The 21,820-nt window shown below is 38.1% G+C and overlaps 2 protein-coding genes across 3 annotated transcripts in view; one reads left to right on the forward strand and one right to left on the reverse strand.

Annotated features, from left to right (window-relative positions):
- Positions 1-1,526: 1,526 nt before the first annotated feature.
- On the reverse strand, positions 1,527-21,506 carry SPI1 (Spi-1 proto-oncogene). Its single transcript, XM_080592595.1, has 5 exons — positions 21,130-21,506; positions 14,691-14,784; positions 7,438-7,625; positions 3,040-3,196; positions 1,527-2,374 (listed from the first exon to the last, which is right to left on the reverse strand). The coding sequence occupies exons 1-5, from the start codon at positions 21,172-21,174 to the stop codon at positions 2,058-2,060; spliced, it is 801 nt and encodes a 266-aa protein (XP_080448721.1). The 5' UTR covers positions 21,175-21,506; the 3' UTR covers positions 1,527-2,057.
- SLC39A13 (solute carrier family 39 member 13) overlaps positions 18,334-21,820 on the forward strand; it is a 54,508-nt gene continuing 51,021 nt past the window's right edge. Inside the window, exon 1 of one of the 2 annotated variants that reach the window (XM_080592589.1) lies at positions 18,334-18,704. The gene's annotated coding sequence lies outside the window, so the exon portion shown is untranslated. The remainder of the gene's footprint in view (positions 18,705-21,820) is intronic. The other variant, XM_080592585.1, reaches the window with a different exon arrangement.

Below are 21,820 nucleotides of genomic sequence, written 5' to 3' on the forward strand. Positions count from 1 at the left end.
TTTTTTGTAAAATGGAAATAAAATTTCTACTATTATTGCCTTTGATGGTGATAGTCCTTGAAGCCCTTACTTACTTTTAACCCTCAGTTGATCTCTGGCACTGACTGACATATTTATTGTGTTCATCAACTGGGAACAAGATTTGGGAAGTGCTGCACCATGAACTTTTTAAAACAAAAGCTTCTTTCTCTTTGGCTGCAAAGATTCACTGTAGCCAGTGATGTCACCAGACTTTTCATTTCCACAGTGAGACTGTTAGTGTAGATAAAAGTGACCATGTTTAGATGTAACTTACCCAATTCAGGTCTGTAAGAAGTTCATCACTTTCAACTCTTTCTGGTTTCAACGAGGAAGAAGTTCTGAAAAGCTCCAGGTTTAGTAGAGTCTTCCAAATTTTTATGTTTTGCAAGTTCTGCTACTGCTTAACATTGTTAAATAAAACCCTTCCCTTTATTTCAGACCTTTCTCTTTTCACCTCATCTATTTTGGAATTTAATTTCTCCCACCTAGTTTACTGTTTTTGTTATAACATCCCAAAATACATATTTTTCTATTGGTGATGGTCACAGGCTATGAATATATGCAGCGATTATGAGTATAAATAACTCATGAATTATTTTTCCAGTACTTCAGGTATGTACTGGAGTTGGGGTGAATATTTTGTAGCTTTGTTTGAAGTTCTGTAACCGTGTAACTAAACTATTAGAATGTAGAAATGGCATGTAGAAATGGCAAAAGAATGCTTTGTTCATTTCAGTCATTATGACATCTCCTGATTTCTGAGTGCTTAACCACAGTCAAGATATGTTAAATAATGTTAAATGTTAAAGTGCTGATTTTCTCAGTGTCGGTTGATGTAGGTTTTCTTATGTGTTTTCACGGGGTAACTGTACCCCATGGTACGGGGGTAACTTTACCGTTGCACGGGGTAACTTTACCATTGTATCTCAGGTGTTGAATTCTCTTTTATTTTGCATTTTGAGTGTAATTTTTACAATGCAGTTGTTATTAGTTACTATTGTTTTACAGTAGGGACTAAATTCCACAATTAGAAGCTTAAAAACCTGTTGAACTAGAAATCTGCAAAAACACGGTTAAAGACAACTCATTTCCCAGAAAGGTTCATAAGCTAAAATCAAGATACCACTGTGGAGTAAGCAAGCAACAGGAAAGAACAGGAGCAGGAAAATGAGTGAAACCACAGAAGAACATGGTTAATTGTTATGTTCTGAACCGGATAGAGCTATAAATGGCACTCTTGGGATAAGCGAATAGAAGTTATTCAATTGGCAGGGCTTCATTGGCACAGGAAAAAATAATGATGATATATAAATATATTTTAAAATTGACTTTAGTACTATAGCCTCTTTCACAGTAATGTATTTCACTGATTATCTCTGGTACTTAGCTTGACAGCATTGATATGTTTCTAAGTAGGGATAGATGGATAAAGCCCTGTAGCCCAACATGCCTTTTGTTCAAGTACCGCAGGAGAGCTATATCTGCATAATTGAATGCACGTGAGATTTGTTTGTGAAGTAATCATTTATTATGCAAACACTAGGACTTCATTATATCAAATTTTATTAAATATGTACATGTTATTACTATTTAAAAGAATGAGTATCATTCCAAGATCTGCAAACTTCTCTCTAGCCTTGAGAGCTGCGGCAGAGCCTGTATTAATGCTAGTTTCAAAGCTGTAAGCTAATGCAGTGTCACTGTGAATGACACAGCACCACCTTTGAAGGCAAAACTTCATCAGCTGTATTCTTTAGTTACAATACAATCAAAAAATCTTTCCTGACAGTAACGTATTTGTACATTGTTTAAATTTCCCAACTCTGTCCAACTTGTAGGATGGAAGCAAAGAATTCTGTCACGTTTAGGATTCTCAGATGCTGAAGAAGGGAATTCGTACCAGAAACATCTGACGGCAAAGGCCCTTTAAAGGCAGAGAAGGGGGCACAGGAAGCAAAGAGAAAGATGCGTCCATCTACTCTGCTGGTATCCAGCCTGGAGGTCTTAATATTTTTCTTGCTTATGGTCCCATGGCCTCAATGAGGATAATGCTTCCTATCAGTGACCCCCCTTCCCATCACCTCTCCACTAAACTGGTAGGTCAGCTTCTTCTTGACCTTCTTGACCTCCCCTGTCTTGCCATAGTTTCTCAAAGCCCGTGCCATCTTCTGGTAAGTCATTTTCTTGCGATTGCCTTTCTGGATGCCCCAGCGGTGCGCCAATGCTTCTTTGTGTTTGGAGGAGAACTGGAAAGTACCTTTTTCCTTGTCCACCCACCAGATGCTGTCCTTCATGTCTCCACTGCGAAGAAGGTCCAGAAGGAACTGATACAGACGTATCTTTTTCTTGCTGCCTGTGTGAGAAACAGAGAAGAAAAGCAGTGGAGCATTAGTATTATTGCGTAGTCCTTGATGAAACAGAAATTATATAGTTCATATAACTGTTTCAGCTAGCTTGTCAGTCACATAGGTTCTTCAGTTTGCAGCCTTTATAGCCATAGAAAGAGTTATCCTGTGAGGACATAACATGGATGGCTGTTCTGAGAATTAAAAAATGAGAATAAGGAATTCCAAATGAGTTTTTAAATTAATTTTCTAACTTGAAGATAATTAAAAACATTGTTAATTTGAAACTAATCTGAAGCTAATTTGGGCAGGTTATACAAAACCAAACTTTTAGGTACTGAGCAAACGCAGCTCGGTATTTTTAAAAATCAGTTCCTTGAGCTTCTTGCCTTGGTTTTCCCATCTGCTAATGGAAATTGGGATAGAAATGTCAAAAGCTGGGAAGAAGCCTGAATAAGCAGGGCAGGAGAAAGCAGGAGTACAAGAAGAAATGGTATTTGAGATACAGACGCGGTTATGGTCACAAAAGATTCAGAAGACAGGAGAGTGCAAGGAGACAGGGCAGTGGGGTAAAATACTAGCACAGCAGTTCTATTAGTTTATTCATTATTGTCATGGTAATGTAACAGCTGCTCAGCACATAGCACGGTAAAGTCCCTCTGTTTTCACTGACCTGTTTCACCATGCATAATTCCAGGCCCAGGGTCCACACCATCGGTCTCCCCATCTGATACCTCCAGTGGGGGGCTCTGCCTCTCTATGTCCTCCTCATCAGAACTGGGCTGCGGTGGAGAGGAGTACTGTAGGCACATCCGGGGCAAATAGGAAACCTTTGGGAGAAAAGAATAGCAGAGGGAGGAAATAGTGATAGAGGGTGGGACATCAAGAGAAAAAGGAGATATCATGGAGAGAGTTACAGAGGAAGGGGAAAGAAAGCAAAAGGTATATGAGATTGTTTAGAGTGAGTGACTTAGTCATTGACATTAAAAATAAATACTATGCACCAAAAAAAAAAACACGTAACAGTCAACACTTACACATGTGTAAAGATGCATCTCAAATAGGAGAGAAGGAGGAACGAAGTTGTGAAAGTCAGAACTTTCCCATAGGTTATATCCTATGCAAGTGGTACTGTCCCCCTTCTCCCATATCTCCCCAGTTCAGTAACCTTCTCTTTCTAATTTAGACACATTTCTTCTTGCTGGGGGTAGAGAAAGCTGTACTGCTTAAGTAGGAGAACCCTACTTAAGAAGGTGGAAAAAGTCGCACATGGTACCAGGTTTCCTAATGGGCTAAGAACCTACTGCGGTTTTTTGTTTTGTTTTGTGTGTTGTTGTTGTTTTGTTTTTGTTTTTGTTTTTTCTGGTTGAAGACAATATATTCGTATGACAGATGCCTCTGCCTAATACATTGATAATTATGTGAACATTTTTCAAAAATTACATTTTACACTCAAGCCTTCTGTATAGAAAATGCTCTGTTGGTACTAATTGCTTTGAAAATACTTTAACTGCTTTTGAAACATCGCAACATTCCTTCTGTGTAGTGATTATAAACCAAGATAACATTCTTCCTAATGAGTTTCTGATCTGTGCTGCTTATCCCTAGGGATTTTATCCCTAGTATAAAACTGCTTTTGAAATGAACTTTTTTTCTAACATGGCCTTTCTGGAACCACTCTTTCAGATTTTGCAGATCTGGTCAGTTTTGTCTTGGCATAGCCACTTTGACTGCCTTTGGCTCTGTTGTTCTCTTCCTTTCTCAGACATAGTACCTTCTGACAACACTGAATCGCTGCAGGACTGCATCCATCTGTGGAGCCAGGGTTACACAGGTTTGTCAGCTTCTTGTCCTGAATTTCCCCCTTGAAGAGAGGAATAGCCTTACTGCTGGGGATATATCATATTGGATCATGTTCTCTTTTCCTACGTGGTTATCTGAAAATTCCTCATCAATGGGGATTTCTCATCTGCAAAGCTGGCAAGCTGTTTTCTGTGCTGAATTCCCTTGCCCTTATATAGAGGTCTTGTCACAAGCAGTATGGAATATACCTCAGCTCTGCAAATTCTCAGTTGCTGTCTAGTTTGATAGGGATTGAGACCAGTTGCCAAGAATTATTGCAGCTCCTTACTGAAGCAGGAGAAATAAATCAGGCTGAGGGGTGTGGAGTAAGAACTCAATTTCAACATTTAAAAAAAGTTTTAAAAATCCCCCAAATTCAGCAGCAAATAAAACGTGTTTCTCATGAAATGAGCCAGATTGCTACTCCTGTAAGGTGAGCTCCTTTTGAGTTGCCTTTCATTCCTTCCACCGAACAGGGCATTTTGAGCCTGATTCCCTTTGTACAAGCTCACACGCTGAAGCAGGGAGTGGGTGTTCACTTCGTGAGTCACACCACCCACCCCGTGTCAGGCTTGGCCGAGTGGTGCTTTTCAGATGAGTTTTGCACCAGTCGAAAATGTCCCAATAAGGAGCGTGCCAAGCACTGGTTTTGGGGTGCAGCAGCTGGCGGTTAGTGAGTTGGCAGATTGGCTGGAGCCAAACGTGGCAGGAAGGCCAGGATTGGGTAAGAGTGTGTGTAAGCTTCCTGTCAGATCCCCAAGAGCGAAACTTCAGCCCTCACCACAGAGTCACCTTTAGCTTTTTTACGGTTAAGAAAGCTGCGGCCTCAGGGGTGGGAGGGAAGGGAGAGAGGGTCATGGGGGAAGGGGAATGAAAAGGTGGGACAGTGTCTTTCAGGGGAGGAAAACAGATTGGTGCATCTGGAAAGGCAAAGGCTGTGGAAAGCTACAGTGTATTGAGGAGGAGTGGGAGTGAGTTCCTCTGGGGCTGGAGGGGGAAGGTGGGAACATGCTGTGAGGGAGGAACAGGGTCTCAAGCAAAGGAGGTTGCTCAGACTAACCTGAGGACTATCCTAAGCTTCCCCTGCACCACCCCTCCTTTCTCTATTTGCTGTATTTTTGCTTACACCCACTTTAGCAATGCCTGAAACTCAATGTAGGTCAATACATACAGAGTTGCAGAGGTCCCACTAGTGTGTTTGAAGAAAACAGCTCATTAATACAACTCAGAGAGAGAAAACTTAAACTTCTAGCTGCTTTCCATATTCTGGTGTTGTCTCAAGACCTGTGGCATCCACTTGTGGTTTTCCTCTTTCTAAAACTCTTCACAATTTTCCAACCTTTCCTTTCATTCTCCCTTCAGAGCAAGTATTCTCTTCTTCATTTAGTACTTGAAGAGACCACCTGTTTGAAGGTCCTGTTGTCCAAGAATAGTTTGAGCTTTGAATTTGATTTCACAAAATAATGTGGTATCAACAGAAAATCAGAGAAGTATCTTTTCATGTTCTTCTTTTATTTGCAAACTGTAACTATGACATTGCATGAGAGCCATGGGTGCAGCTAGTAACTGGCAAATTCAGCTGATGAATAAACTTTGCTTCCTGCTTCTCTTTCCGTGGAAATGCCTTGAATAATATAGTATATGCCACCTAAGTCTGTGGCTGAGACACACCAGAGTCTGAACCTCAGAGCATGCTGAATACCACTTGCATAAGCTACAGTAGGTTAAAGTAAAAGAAAAAAAAAAAAAAAAAAAAGAGAGATCCCCAGCTGGTAAGGAAGAGGAGGGTAATGGTGACTATCTCCTGCAGCTTGGCATGGGGTGGGGGAGAGAGAACACAACACTCTATTGAAAGTTACAACAAAATTAGTTCTGTGTCTGTACTCCTGAAATGAAAGATGGAAATTGAGTAGACTGAAGTAGGTTAAGCAGAAGCACCCTCTCTTGATTTTTGGTGGTGCTTCCAAGGACACTCATAACATATCTAACTTTTCTTCTTTGCCTTTGGTTGGGTGTAACAGTTGGTTGTTATGTGTTAGCAGTTGCACTGAGCAACTGAAACGACTTGAAGCTTCCCACAGGCTTCTGTTCCATGAAGCGTTTTTTTATATTTGTAACTTTCTGTTCCTAATTCTTTGTTTGTAGCTACATCTTACATTCTATTCCTGATTTTTTTTTGTGTTGTAGGTAAGAAGTTTGATGGCTTGCAGTAAGTCAGTTTCCTGTTGATAGTGTTAACTTAATCACTCTTTGTTTCCTTGTGTTTAATTAATACAGTATTTGCTTATAATTTCAGTTTGCTTTGAACAAGAAACCTAAAATAACAATTAGATGCATGCAGTTTTTCTCACAAAATCTTAGCAATGGCACCATTATATGCAGCAGGGTAATCAGCAAACAGTTCTGTCTCTGATCTCATTCCTACTCTGTCTTGTATTCAGCATATTATCTGTATCTTGCCTGCCCTGGGAGACTCCTTGGCACAAAATATCCCAGCTTTCTGATTGCTTCCAATAATGACATGCAGCATAGTCTGTAGGATCTCAATGCCCACTTCGCTCTGGTGTCTTGGCAGTACCGTGGAACTCCTTATAATTTCAGCTTTAGTGATCATTCACTGACACTTTGGTGACTGCTGCACATTGGAATGCCTATTTTCATGGGCAGATGACTGTCTTTTTGTAAAATCTGAGAAGAGACGAGATACTGTGCTTCAGGTCATGATTTAGCTTCTTTTAGATAAAATCATGAGTAGGTTGGCCCTAATGTGTTTCTCTGTGGTAACATTACTGATGACTTTTCTTTGTTATTATTTGTTGCACAGGGCAGGTAAAATTGCCAGGGATGCTTGGAAATTTTTAAAATATTCCTACCACAGTGGGGCTCAGAATGTTTCCCAGGAGGCATGGACACCTTTGCTATGGCAGTGCACAGCTTCTCAGGCCCAGTTCCTCTGCAGGATTTCAAAGCAGTTGATTTTCATTCCAAATTAAACACAATTCTGAAACTATCTTTTTATGCACTGTTTGAGGAACTTGGCTTCTCGTCGTCCAGATAGAAAGAAAGCTTGAACCACATTTGTCCTGAGAATGAAGAGTTTTATGTCAAGTGTTGGACAGCAAAAATTCATATAATTTGTTTCAGCAATCTCTTGTATGCATTCCCTGACACATTCTGTTTCTTGCCCTTAACTATCATCTAAATTCTGCATAAGAGTTGGTAACCATACCTGATGGTTGAGTCCAATATGTGTAGTTGGGATTGCAGAATCCAAGACATGCATTTGTTCAATCTCCATGTGCCTGTAGAGCTGCTGCAGCTGGGGAGGCTGTACACTCTGCAGTTCTGTGAAGTGGTTGTCTCCAAAGGTCTCAAACTCACTGTGCATGTGGTGTGGATGATATTCCCAGTAATGATCTAAAGAAAACAGCAGCTTGTCTGTCATTACAAAAGTAAGAAACATAGCACTTACCAGTCTTTTACTGGTTCCTACTCCCACCACTGTCCCTTCTGCCCACTCCATGCCATCCCTGTAGACCTGTCTATCTCTGGTGACAATCTATATAGATTCCTGTAATGTTTCTCTTCCTAATCTCCAAGGTGCCTGTGGCTGGAAAGTAATTCTTAGGCCACTTTAATTAGGACAATACTCGTAGATGGAGTGATGGATTTCAATGATAATATAGCAGAACATGCAAAAGACATTAATGCTGGCACCTTTCTCAAGAAGAGACTCTAACAATCTTATATTTTCATTCTTGAGGCAACAAATTATACTGATTTACATATTGTCAGATTGTCATTATAGTTTTTTTCATGGTATGGAAATGAGCAGATGAAGATGATCTGATCATTCTACACTAATCTTCAATCTTTATTTTCATCTGCTAGCAAAACTTCAGGAACGCTACAGAAAAAGCATGGGACTTATCTCCTGTAATCATGTGTTGGTATGCACCATATTTTTCAGTAGCAATACCAGAGAATAAAAGAATAAACAGTTTTGTGTACGGTATTATGCAATTCTAATTGAATTCTAATTGTTGAAGCAAATTCTAATGTAGCCCCTTTCTCTAGGTTTTTAATCTCTCTATTAAGCTAGAAATTTCTGTGACAATTTCCTTTTTTTTTTCAAAAATTTAAAAAGTACTCAGATAATGAATATACTGCTACTTGATTTATTTACTGTTATGATTCAATTAAATTCTATACAGTTCTCAGTTTGAGATTGTTGTTCAATATAAGCCTCTCCAAAATTTTCAAATTTGCTGCTCAGAATTTAAAATCTGCTAGAGCAAATTTGAAGCATTGCAAACTCTATTTCTGTCTCACATACTGTAGCTGCACGTATTTGCAATTATGCACGTATCTGTTTGTGCTCTTTTTTAAAAATCAGTTAGCATCACGTCCTCTGCTCTGACTGAGCTTGGAACTAGCCCTCCGTACTTTAACTTCTCATGCATCGTTTTGTGCACAGTGAAAATTTCTTTATGATTCAGTGTAACATTTATAATTTATATCTCTTGTTCCAAGTTTTCTTCCTTTGTGTTATTATAAATAATTTCTTTCCTACCCTTCATTATTTTCAGGTTGTTACCATGTACACTTACAATCTATTTCTAATTATCACTTAGCCCAGCTGCATGTATTTAGCTCTCAATCTTTCAACATAAATCAGTATATTCAGCCCCCTAATCATGCTTGTGCACTCCTCCAAGCTCCCTCCCAGCTGTTGACAATGTTCTGATAATATGAGGGACAGAGCTGAACATATTGTTCCAAGGGTAGTTGTACTGAAGGAATAGAGAGGAGCAATTGTCTCATTCTGCAATATGACGCTATTGTGTATGACATTATCTAATGTCCTGAGAATATTATTTCTTCAGTACCAGTTTTGTTCTTTCTCTCAGCTTCTATCTCCTCATTCTTCCTCACTTATGTTTCAAGCAATTAGGTGTAGCATCACTGAGGATTTGAAAACCAGGATAGTGACTTTGAATGTGACTTCCTTTGGAGGGAACCTGGTGATATGTTTATTACATATCTGCATTTATAACATTACAAAATACTTGTACATATATCATTACAACATAGTTATACTTGGGAAGCTGTAAGCCCTTGTAGCTGCCTTTATGGCTCAGGCCTGTAGAAAGGTATATGTAGAAATATATAAAATACATCACCACAATGTACAGTTTAAATGTTCCCACTGTGTTTCACTCACTGTGAGTCTGACTGCACAGGTTATCACAGGTTATCCTCCTGGTAGGAGGCTTTGGGCACTTTCAGTCTGAAACTTATTTGTGTAGTTGGAAGACAGATACACCCTAACTCATGTTTTTACTGGGCTAAATTATGGAAGATTTCTCTACTTAGAGCCAACCATGGAGGCCCGATATACCTCTGGTAACCCATATAATAAATTGTTAAGAATACATCACAGGAGTAATCTATACTCATGTTCCTTAGAATAATCTGGCTTTACTCCTTGTGCAGAAGGTCCTCTCTCAGATGTGAACGTATCTGTCAAAGACCTCTTGTCTTTGACGATCTAATACAGCAAATGAGATCAGTGTGTAATCATGAGCATGACAAAGCCCAGGCAAAACTCTCTGAGGCTGTCAACAGTAAGTCTTCAGGTGTGGAATGTCTTACTAGGAGTAGCTGTGGTGGTCAGGAGTCAAGACAGTACATTTCCAACATGCATAGCCATGAGTATTTGTGCAAGCTCCAAGTGGTACACTTCTGATTCTTTTTAAATGCTTTTATCAGCAGTGATGTTTTTGTACTTCAAAATAAGTTTTAGTCTATTGGAGCCTATAACAAGGTTTCTGCTGCCTCCAGAACTGTTCTTTTGTACTCTTTCTTGGCAACTAAATTAACCTGTATAACACTGTTTATGCATACTAGTGTTAAACACTATGTAACATTAAGCCTACTCATTATTGAAGTCATTTTTTATTGAATTATGTCCTGCTGTAAAAGTACTACTATGAATAATACTAATAGCACAGCATTTGAGGACTTACAGTGATCACATAATACTAATAAGTTACCAAATGAATCTGTCAGAAACTACTTCAACACAAATTTATGTCCAAAATTGTGACTGGACAAAAGTCCTTATTTCTGTTTTAGTTATCGATAGTTTCACAGTGATACTTAGGAAAAATATATAGTTTTAGTTGCACTGAAAATGAAATTCCAAATTCTGTGTCCACAAACTCCTTTGCAGTTACCCTTCTTGGCTAAGTTATTGCACATTAAAAGATTAAAAAAAATCTAAATATCAGTATCTGCAGGTATTAGAGTTATCAGCTGCACTGCAGCTATTTCCTTCTGTGTTCTTGTTACTGTTACGTTAGCAATGCACAGTAATTCTGATCTTTTCACAAAAACATAAAGGTGGAGCAAAGAAAAAAGAAAGGAGAGAAAGATTCTAGAAATGGAAAGTGTCTATTCTTTGGGTCAAGGAAAATGTTATTAAAAACCAAGCTATAGGTATACAATGGAGTCATTATGAGAAATTTCATGTGAAGTGAAAGAGGATGTGAAAAAAATTCTCACTTATAGAGACATGGAGATCATGTTTGTTTTGGTGTTGTATGTAATGAAAGGTTAGAGGAAGGACAGTCATGAGTTCTAAACTCCCTCCCATGTTGGGAAGCAATACTGGACCTAAAGGCATTATGCTAATATTCGCTGTGGAGGTAGATTCACACTCTACAAGTAAGAAACAGAACTGAACTTTCTGGGTTATCCTATGCCCAATGTAAATTTCTTTGCTCCTATTTTAATAGAATAACATCAGGACCAGGAGCTAGAAGGTGAAATAGGCTTAGGAAAAGTATTTATTATAAAGTGGGGTAACAGGCTAAATCTGCATCATGCGGTGTAAAACCTCGCAGAAATTCATGAGCCAGTTCTCGAACCGGAAGCACGATAGCTCTGTCAGCACAGCCCTCTGCCCGATCTAAGATGACGACTCTGTTGACATGGCTCTGCTTGAGAGCTCCAAGCCAGTATCTCTGAGCAGCCAGTTCTGCTCTGTGCTGCATAGATAGTCCAACTCATTTTGAGCTAGGAGAGTGTTTCTCACACATCACCACAACGTACAGTTTAAATGTTCCTACTGTGTTTCACTCATCTGAAAAAAACAAGCCAAGAAAAAAAAAAAAAACCAGAGGAAATGAGAAAAACATTGAAGGACACTGAAAAATGCGTGCCTTGATTCCCTGCAGAACCGCCCTCTGTTGAGTGAAACGCCGTGGCAATGCGGCAGTATAATCTCTAATGACAACAGAATCACATTAGCTCTCACTTTACAAATTAACAAACTTCATGATTTTAATAATGCCTAATGTTTGAAAATCCCTGAGTAAGGCCCCAGCACGTCACGAGAATGGCTTCAAAGTGAGGGGATTTTTTTAATGAAGTCTGGAATTCTTTCTATTTGCCTTATATTATTTCCGACTAAGGTTCACATGTTTGGACTTTCCTCCACTGCTACATGGGCTAAAATCCTAAAAAAAAATCAAAGCAGAGTTTCTTAAATTAGCATATTACTTCAGGAGGTGGGAAGAAAATAAAATCCCAGCCTACAAAATCTGGTAAGTTCCACGAGTCTAGCAGCAAAATGAACAGTGGTCAAAATTCAGCTTCACACAAAAAATATTTTTATTTAACCAATGACATTTAGTGAACTTAGAGACAAAACTGCAGTTGAATTTCTGAATTTTGTAATTACTAAGATTGCAGTAGTGTTACAAAATACGCTATATTACATTTACAGACTTACTAGCCTACAAGCTCAGGGTAGGGTGATGGACTAATACATAATCACTCAAAGTAGTTTCTGCCTTATATGACTGTCCCTGTGTTTATTACAGTATTTACAAAATAATTAAACTGCATTATGTAAAATAAATGCAAACAATGCATGATGTGATTGAACATAGGGATTTTCTGTGGTATATTTTTGTGTGTCTGATTTAGTGTTCACTTACTGGCAATGATCTCCTACATATTAAACTAGTGTTGTGTGCACTTTGCTGCCAACTCAAGTAAACAAGGCATAAGGGTTGTCTTCAGCATTATCTTTTAGAAAAGTGACAGTAACGTGTGTAGCATAGATCAACAAATTAACCTGTTGCCATACCTCTTTCACAAAATTAATTTGCTAACAGTGAGAGAGAGGTAGTCTGACTCTTGAGCAAGACTTTGTTTCTTTAGTAGTCACATATCTGCGCAGTCAGAAGAATTGCTCTGTCTTGTAGTATCTATTTGTTTTATCTGGCAGTTTTTCTTGGAGGTCCACAGTGTTACTGAGTAGACCTGCAAAATTATATTTTATATATTCCCAGTGATCTCACTGTACCCCAACCTGAACACTCTTTCCTCAATTCTGTCTTACATATTTCTTCTTTTTCTTACCTAATTATGTTCTCACCTCTTTCACTTCAACACTATCACTGCAGCACCTTATTTATTAATTTTCCCCATCATTTGTTAATCATTACACTTTTACCCTCATTATTCTGAACATTTAGTAATTTGTAATATCCCTTTCCTGCACTTCTGCGTGGCTTTTCTCAAGACCTACTACCTTTGTCATGTTAAAAAAAAAAAAAAAAAAGCCAAAGTTGGGTTTGTCAATGTTTATAGAAAAGAAGAAAAATGAGTTAATTTGTGTGTTTCACTCCCCTCTGTATGCTGTGGTTGCTCATTGTTGTCTTAGACTGTGAGCAATTCAGGAGAGGATAAGGCACATTAGATATTTGGACACAAGCAACTACATTGCAGGCACTTTCATAAATAAAAAATGGATTGAAATATTCAGGCTGGGATAAAGTTGCCTCTTGCATAACCACTTACTGTAGGAGTTAAAACATTAAGCAGGTTTTTTTGGAGTCTTTTGGGCCAGTACTGGTACTGCTTAGGCCATAACTCATATAGATGACTTTGAGTTATTGTAGTGTTCATTATTATGAGTAAAAACATTCTAATGATCTGAACACTGTAGCTTAGACACAGCCTTCCAACAGAAAAAATGGGCAGTAAAACAGGTGAGATGATAAGTTTATGAAAGATAAAGGGGTGTTGTTGCTTGAGGTAACCTAGATTTAATGACAGAAAAGTTCTCTCCCAGTGCTTTTTCCTACATGACATCTTTTGTATTTATTGTTTAATTGTCACAATTGCCTTTTGAGATAATAAATTTTATCCCCATTTTATGGGTGTGTAAACAGGTACAGTTTGTATTGTAAAAACCCTGAATTTCCATGTGGAATTTGCTGGGTTTGATTAATGTGACTTGACAAAGGCCATGAGATAACTTATAAAAAATGAATCGGTTCTTTGTTTCCAGGCCTTAAGAATATCATTGGTGTTTCTTAAATGCAATGTACTGAACAAATTTAGGTAGGAGTCTTTTCCAGGTAAATGCCCAGAACAATCCTATTCTGTAACTTGCTGTCCCTTCAGGTAGTTTCTGTTGCCACAGATAAAACAGTGCTATGCTGTGAAGCTGTTAGATGTCTTAAATTGAGTAGTGATGGGTCTAGTTGCTATATCAATAGGAGTCTTTTAGGGAAACTCCAGGATCAGAAGGGACTGCCACAAGTGATACAGTAGAACGGTGCTTTTCCTTCTTGAGTCAATATTGACCCTGATATTTCCAGGGTGGTGTTGCTGGACCATTGTATTGCACAGGAGACAAAATTCACAGGGCTGGACTATCCCTTCTATGTTGATTTAGAGCCCAGTCCCCACAAGATGTGAAAATATATAAGACACCAAACCTTTAAATCACATGTATAATGTTAACAATAATTTATTTTACTTTAAGCTAGATTTATGTACAAACAGCTACAAGGAAGTTTTACGTAGATTTAGAGAGAGGAAGTACTTGTGTGTACTGGAGGAAGAGTGAAAGTTTCAGCTACATGTGGCAGCATGCAAAAGAGATCAAAAGAAAGAGAGAAAGACATGGAGTTGAAAAAAGCCAAATGCCAGAGAAACAGAATTAAAATGAAGGCACTAACAGAGTATTTGGGACCTAAGTCAAATAGGAATTGGAGACAAGAATGCAAGAAGTACAGTATTGCAAATTCATGTCCTCGGAGATTTCTGAAACAAGCAGAGTGGTTTTGATCTGTAGAGGAAAGTTAAAACACAGTGAAGATAATGAAGGATAGAGATCATGAGGTCCCACCTTCCTGGTAATACACTGAATGTCCTGGAAGCTCCTTAGACCATTCAGTGTTTTCTGAAATTCTATTTCAGAGAAATCTGTGTTGCAATTGCTGGATTGGAACAGTGCCATTAAGCAGAATAGATTGTTGTTGGTTTCTGATCTAAAAGTATGTGCCTGTACATTATAGATCACAGCAGCATATTTGTTCTTTTCCTGAATGTCCTAAAATCTTTTTCCTGTGGTATACCATGAGACTTTATGCTCCAAGGAGATATTTTTTAACTTACCACCATGACTCTCTCCATCACTGTTGAGATACTGGTAATAGTCATGGGGCTGTCGGTAGAGGTCTGACTCATAGGGTACCATATCTTCAGAGGGCTGTAACGAGAAAAGAAATTTTTAGAACTGTAAGCTTAGACAAATCCATTCAAAATTTATTCATATCAGTTAGCGAAGAGGAGATGCCAACACATTTTATATTGCCTAGAGAAAGAAGGGGAGGCTTCAAGTTCTTATTGAACCAGCAGAAATAAAATGCTCAACACCAAACACTGTTTTGCCAAAAAAAAAAAAAAAAAAAAAAAAACAGAAAAAAGAGAGAAATCCATCTCTTTAGACCCAGTGAGAGCTTCCTGCTGTCTGTGTAACAGAATTTGTCCTGTGGTATTCTATAAGTTCTTGATATCCCACCTTCCAACCTTCTGTCCAGCTATCTGGGACATAAGGACAAAATACCACTACACAAGCACAGAAGAGAAAACTTTTATTTGGTAGTGACAGACATTTATTCTTTTTCATCTTGTACACGACAGAGAAAGCAGAAACTTGACTTGCCTAAGCATCTTACTTGGGGTGTTTCTAGGAGGTGACACTAAATGGTGACAATTTGTAGGAGGGTAACAATGTCAACAGAGGAAAATGAAAATGTTTTCCTTCTCAGTTTTTGTCCAAGATTAAGTCTAAACGTTTGCTGGTTCAAATCATTTGTATAGGGCTGTTTGTTATGCACAGAGAAGACTTAGCAAGTCTAAATGTGGGGCATACATTGAGTTGTATTAGACGCTTTGCTGCAGAATTGAAGTTCTCCCTAACTTCTTAGAACAGGTGACGTAGGGCAACTTCCCTGCTTGTCTTCCTTACCACTCTGAGTAGTCCAATGTGAATACTGTTTAACTTCTTATGTTGTTCAGTAAAGGTGGTCTGTTATTTGTGCACAATTCTTTTGCTTCATTTAACATTTACTTTTTTTTTTTTCCAGAATGAAGAATTAGAGCGAGTTAAGTTCACTACAATAATTTCATCCCCTCTGAAAAGTGTTCTATGATGTCAACAGCAATGTAGAACTCAAAAAAACCTTCTTGCTATGTGCTCTGAAAGGAGACTAATTCTACGAGGTACTAATAGAACCATTTTTCTTCTGTTAATGTCTTTAGCATAACTAACTTTAAAGAAAAGGACAAATATTAAGAACAATATGGTAACTCACGATAGATGTATATTATATGTGCATATGTTTATTCCTTCATATATTCACCAGTATTTTGTAAGCTTAGGCAATGGTGACAGCATGCCAAAAACACATGCAAGCTTCTCTTTTTCTTGCTCCTTTAGATTGCTCACAAAATGAAACCTGTGGCAGCATCTGCCATTAAAATCCAGACAGAGATAAGCAGCTGGCAAAAGGAAAATATTTCTTTCTGGTGAAAACTAGATCAGAGTTGCCATTTCTCATTAGCTCTTGTCTTTAATTCTTCTAGTTAACTCCATTGTTTCATTCTGCTGGAATTCTGTATTAAAAAATTGTCCATTTTCTAGGGATGTGATTTCTAAGATTTCTATGAGGAAAATAGATCAAGAAAAACAGGGAGTTGCTCCCAGAGGGTTAAGATGTTAGAACAGAAAAGAATAGAAAATACTTTTAGAAAGTACTTTGGACCTTGTTAGATCCTTAATGGCAGCTGTGTACTTTATCAATGTATCATATTAGAATGTGCTGGTAAGATTGCCTAAAATATTATGACTTCCAAAATACAACCTGTCTGGTCATCAGATCCATTGAATGCTCAAAGCCTTGTGAGCAAATCAGTTGCTTACTTGTCAGCTCCCAATATAATCTATAATATATAGTGGTAGATAGATGTTTTGGGGACATCTTGAGAAAATGATAGCCCACAATAAAGACAACGTGAGGAAAAGTTGAAGTAAAGGGAGTAAATCATGATTTAATTGTATCCACAGCAGGGATAACATTGAAGAGACTCCTTTTATTTCTAGTCTCTAGGTAATAGGTCCAGTCTCCCGCTCCAAATCAATACGATTCCAATGGAATTAATGAGGCTGTGTTTTGCTTTCTTCATAGACAAAACAGGGGGATGAAGTTCTGAAAGGAATTTCTAGTTTTCATTATCTTCGTAAATTAATTCACCCTATGCCCCCATTTCCATAAATATATGCTTTCTGTTAAAATTGTGTCAGCCTAAAGAATACCAGCATTAAGTTTCTGCCTTTATGGGATAACAGCCTTCATATTCAGAAATGTTAATTTGTCATAACTCAGAGGAAAGCAGTCATATTCTGTGAACAGAGAGACCTCAACATCCAAATAGAAAATAACAACATACTCAGTGGGAGAAATCTAGGTTAAAAAAGTCATATAAATATATATCATTTGAAAGAAAAATCTTTGTTTCCTTTCAACTCAAATATGAGAAACCGACTGAAAGTATGCAAATTTTCCATATCTAGATTCATCAAAAGTTGTAACTCTGATAGATATTTAGCAAAAAGTAAAGAAACTTCCAAAGAAATCAGTGTGCAGTCAGTTTAAGCTTAAATTGCTAGGTATAAAATTTTCACTGCTTACAACAAAAGCTCTATCAGTCACACTTTTACAAAGCCATAGCTTGGCAGGAAGCCCAAGCAACAGTCCAAAAATAGATAAATAGTATGAATTTTAGGCATGGCAAAGAACGCTTGACTTGCCTAGTTGCATTCTTCCTTAGCTATCTTCTTCCCTAAGATTTTCCTAATCTTCTTCCCTAAGATTTCTCAAACTCCCACATTTCAGTCCAACATACCCAGTAACAGTCAATAGTCTTTCACAGTCTGAGAGCTAAGAATGAAGTATTTCAACTGTCAGCTAGTTTTTCAAGTTCAGATGCATATGTTCAGATGCATTCAATGACCAGAGCCAAGGGAAGGTGTGTTAAATAGTTAGACTCTCTAAAAAAAGTGATTTCCCTAATATTTACAGATCTTGCTGACTGCAGAGAGAGTTGCAGATACTCAGCATATTAAAAACAGTCTGCTTTTACACTGATCAGTTTTATATACTCTGTGTTGAAAGTCTGGAACTTAAAATCTTTTTCCTATGGATTGTAGGAATTTTCTTCCATGATTTTTTTTTTTTGCTTAAAGGTCCATTGGATAAATATGTGTATGTCTGTCTGTATTAATTCGTGCAACCTAGACCAATCCATCACCACAAAGGACTTGAAATGGCACCATTGTCCATCTTGGTGTCTGATCTTTGAGGGTACAGAAACTAATATGGGAAGATTTATATCAAATATTATTTAAGTTTGTGTATCATATTTTTCTTGATTATCCTTATCCTATGGGAAGGTGTGATACTTTTCTTTATTAATTCGAGAAACTGTTTCCAAGAACCTGTTTTAATCTCTCTCTAACTTTTCTTCTGTAAGATTTATTGAAAGCTCATTTTTCTCTATTTAGAAAGAAGAGGTTTCGCCATATGCTGCTGTTGCCTCTTGCACCAATCATTACCACTTATTCTGTCCTTCTCTGGAACCTCCCCACCCACCCACACATTTCACCATCTTACTTACTAACAGCACTGCCATGACACTGAACTGTTTTGTTTGCCCAGACAAAAGGCAAAGAATGGCTTATTTTACAGTGCCATTTTTAACTGGTCTCAATGGGCATTTGTTCTATCAAGTGTTTTCCTGTAAATACTGAGAGAAAGCTTTGTTAGTAACTCATAGCTGTTCCTGAAGTTGATCTTCTTTCCTATATGCCCTGAAGTGCAGGGAGTTACCTAAGACCATATTCCAGCATCAAGAAAGATGTCAACAAACAGTATTCTGTCTGTCACAGACTTTGGTAAATGGAGAGTTGCTTCCATCTTCCTTCTTTGCTCTGAAAACCAAGGGAAAAGCCACAAAACTACTTGGAGAAAGCTTGGTTGGCATCAGTTAAGAGTGATACAAGAGACTCAACTGAATAACTACCTGAACATTCTTGTTATTTACCAGGACCTTGTCAGATGATTCCAGGTAATCATAAATTCACTGAATGCTGATCTTTTTTTGTTATCCTGACACAACTATTCACTGGCATGTGATTCAGAAATACTCCACACAGTTTCCAATGATGTGCTTCTGAGACTAGTTTTAAGGCCAAGACTAACCATATTTCCTTGGGAAAAAATTTACAGTATATTTTAGAAAAGATGAGTAAATATACTAACACAGTCGTTGGGCCAGCCTCACTGGACTGCTGTGCTAAAGCAGTTATATGGAACAGAGCACTTCTGAGGGACTTTTTTGCCTTCAGAGATGTGATTTCTACCGGTGGCTACTTAGGGATTCACATGTAACTGGGGCCCTCTTTATGTAAAGATGTATTTGGTTTATCAATTTTCTGCCCAGTAGCACAACTAGATTCTCTCATGCATTGGAAGGCTTGGGCCCACGTTGCGGAACTCTTCCATACAAAGATTCAGAGTCTTCGGAGAAAGATGCAGTACTCCTAAACCATTTAAGCAGCATTTTCCAAATGAGGGGTAAGAGTTTCCTACCAAAGTCGAGAGGAAGGCAGTTACTGACCCACCCTCAACTGAAAGGGGAGGGGCAGAGGAGGGAAGTGTTGCTTCACAGGAAGCCCTGTCTAGAAACTGGCTAATGCCTCCCCTCAGAAAAAGTCCCAAGGGGCACAGACATTTGTAGTGATGCCATGCGGGGTTCAAACTGACAGTGTTCAAAGTGCGCTTAAAACAATTCCAAAAGTAAAAAACACAAAAGTATTGATTTTTGAATGTATTAATCACAGCAATCAAAACCAAATTGCCCTGCCAAGTATTCCTGTAAGATGTAATCACATTTTCACTGCCTCTTGTATCATTTACCTGAACATGGTTCAGCCAGAATATTAATTGCAACACAAATTAGCATATGTGCGAGACTGTTAGAGTTTAACTCCATTTATTCATTTTATGCACTAGAATTCAATACTGAAATAAAAGAAAAGTTAGCTATGAGTGAATGTGTGGACAGAAAATCTACAATAATAATAACAAAAACGAGATGCTGGTTTCTGGGGTAGTTGAGGACAAGGTTTGGGTGGTTTTGGGGGGATTTTTTTTAAGCTCCCCAAGTAACATATTGAGAAATCTGTGTGTTATTTTTTCATTTTCTCAATTTCTTTTTGGATTCCTATCCTGACATACTTACAATAGGTGCACTGGGCAACTTGGTTTGTTCAAAAAAAAAAAAAAAAAAGAAAGACAGAAAGAAAGAAAGAAAGAAAAGAAAAGTTATTTTAGGGTCTTCTCACTCTTTGGGTAGATAGTGGATTTCAGGGGCACCACTGATAAACTGCTAGAATACAGGACCTCCCCAAAATAAGAAAAAGTATTTTTTCAATCAGTATGGATACCAGTCAGGAGGAGAATTCAAAGGGCCATCTTTCTTAGGGGAAGATAAAGAAACATGGCTTTAGCCTTCAGTAGATGGGACAATGAAAACATGACATGAATGGGACAAAGAAAACATGATATGAATTTTGTTAGAAGGACTATTGGATCTACAATGTCTTTTTTTCTCTTTTCTGGACACATATACCAAGTACTATAAGTCATCAGCCACATAAATCACCTTATCTGGCATCTCTTCAGCTTCTACAGGCTTTATAAAATCTTGTTAGGGCCTCTTTTACCCATTTTGCTTAGAAGTTTCCTTTTTTTTTTCTCAACAACAGGTTAGTGCCATTATGTTCTTCATAAAGACTATCTCCGAACTCATGATGGGATACATAAGAGTAGCGTTACCAATACTTCAGAGTTAAAGAAAGGATAGAACCAGCCTCATAATCATACAGAAGAACTTGTGTCTAACAGAAAATATTGAAAGACCCAATTAAGAGCTGCGTGATTTTCCCCTCATTTACCAATTGCTTTTTTGAGCAAGTGAATTCAAGAGAATTAGTTCAAAAGAAGCTGAAGCTAGAGACTAAAATGCCATAATTACAAAGAGGACAGAGTCCTAAAATTTGCAATACGTAAAACCTGTATTCAGCAACTCTTCTCTCACAGATTGGTAGAAAGTTAAATATACGTAAACTATGTCAGTCTTTAGATCATTAAAAATTACAATCTGAAGCAAGACTCGGCCTTTTACCACAAAGCTGGTGCTGAAGAAAAAAAATTCACTGACTTGCTATGCACATACCATACAAAACTACCATACATTTAATCTTTGAAAACAAATGGAGATCAAGATCAGATACAAGTATAGGGAGGAAATGTTAATTTCCCATTCATTGTAACGTCGTCCCTAGCTTTATATATTGACTGGAGCCCAACTTCCTGGCATAACAAATACAGACCAAAGGAGGATATTCTCAAATAATAAAATCTGGTTTACTCTGTCTTTTGCTACTGAGCCCAGTGATCCATATTAGGAATAAAGCCCATATACTCACAGGGGGAATGAGGGGAAATCCTTCCATTTTGCAAGCTTGCAACATTCAGCCAACTTCTGAGTGAATTTTTCTTAATTCAGTTTTCAAACATCCAGAATATCTGACTTGAAAAATCACATGAAACAAACAAAATTAAAAAACAACAACAAAGAAAAAAAAAAGAAAAAAAGAACAGAAGTGAGATCCTTGGACTCCGTGAAGTCCCTTCGCAGTGGTGGATCTCAAGATATGAGAAAGACCCTAACAAGTTTTCATAGTTTGCCCTAATAGGTTCTGAGGTGAACTTCTTCCCGAGTTGTATTTGAAGTTCCTGATTTTATCAAATGTCTGTAAAAGGGAGATAGCCCTTGGGTCTATCAGTGCGCTGTGACATCACAGCTTTTAGCCAGTTTGCATAAATCTCATTTCAGGGAGCTGCGGCAGTGTAACAGGAAGTCTGCCCCGAGCCAGATCTGCCATGGGCAGGTGCTTACTGTATAATCAGCAACCCAGAGCCTGTGCCTGCTACCAATAAACAAGCATACGGGTACAGTGTGCTGTGGAAGCCTATGTGTTTCCCACTGTGGAGGAACCGTAATGATGGTGCTGCTCTCTGGTTTAACGATCATAAAGCCTGACAACTTCTGTGAGGACAGTGCAGTGGCATAGCCTTGCTTTAATAACAGTCCTGTGTTGGAATTAGGTGGCAGAA

Source organism: Anser brachyrhynchus (genome assembly GCF_964034855.1).
Source record: "Anser brachyrhynchus genome assembly, chromosome: 5".
Classification (NCBI taxonomy): Eukaryota; Metazoa; Chordata; class Aves; order Anseriformes; family Anatidae; genus Anser; species Anser brachyrhynchus.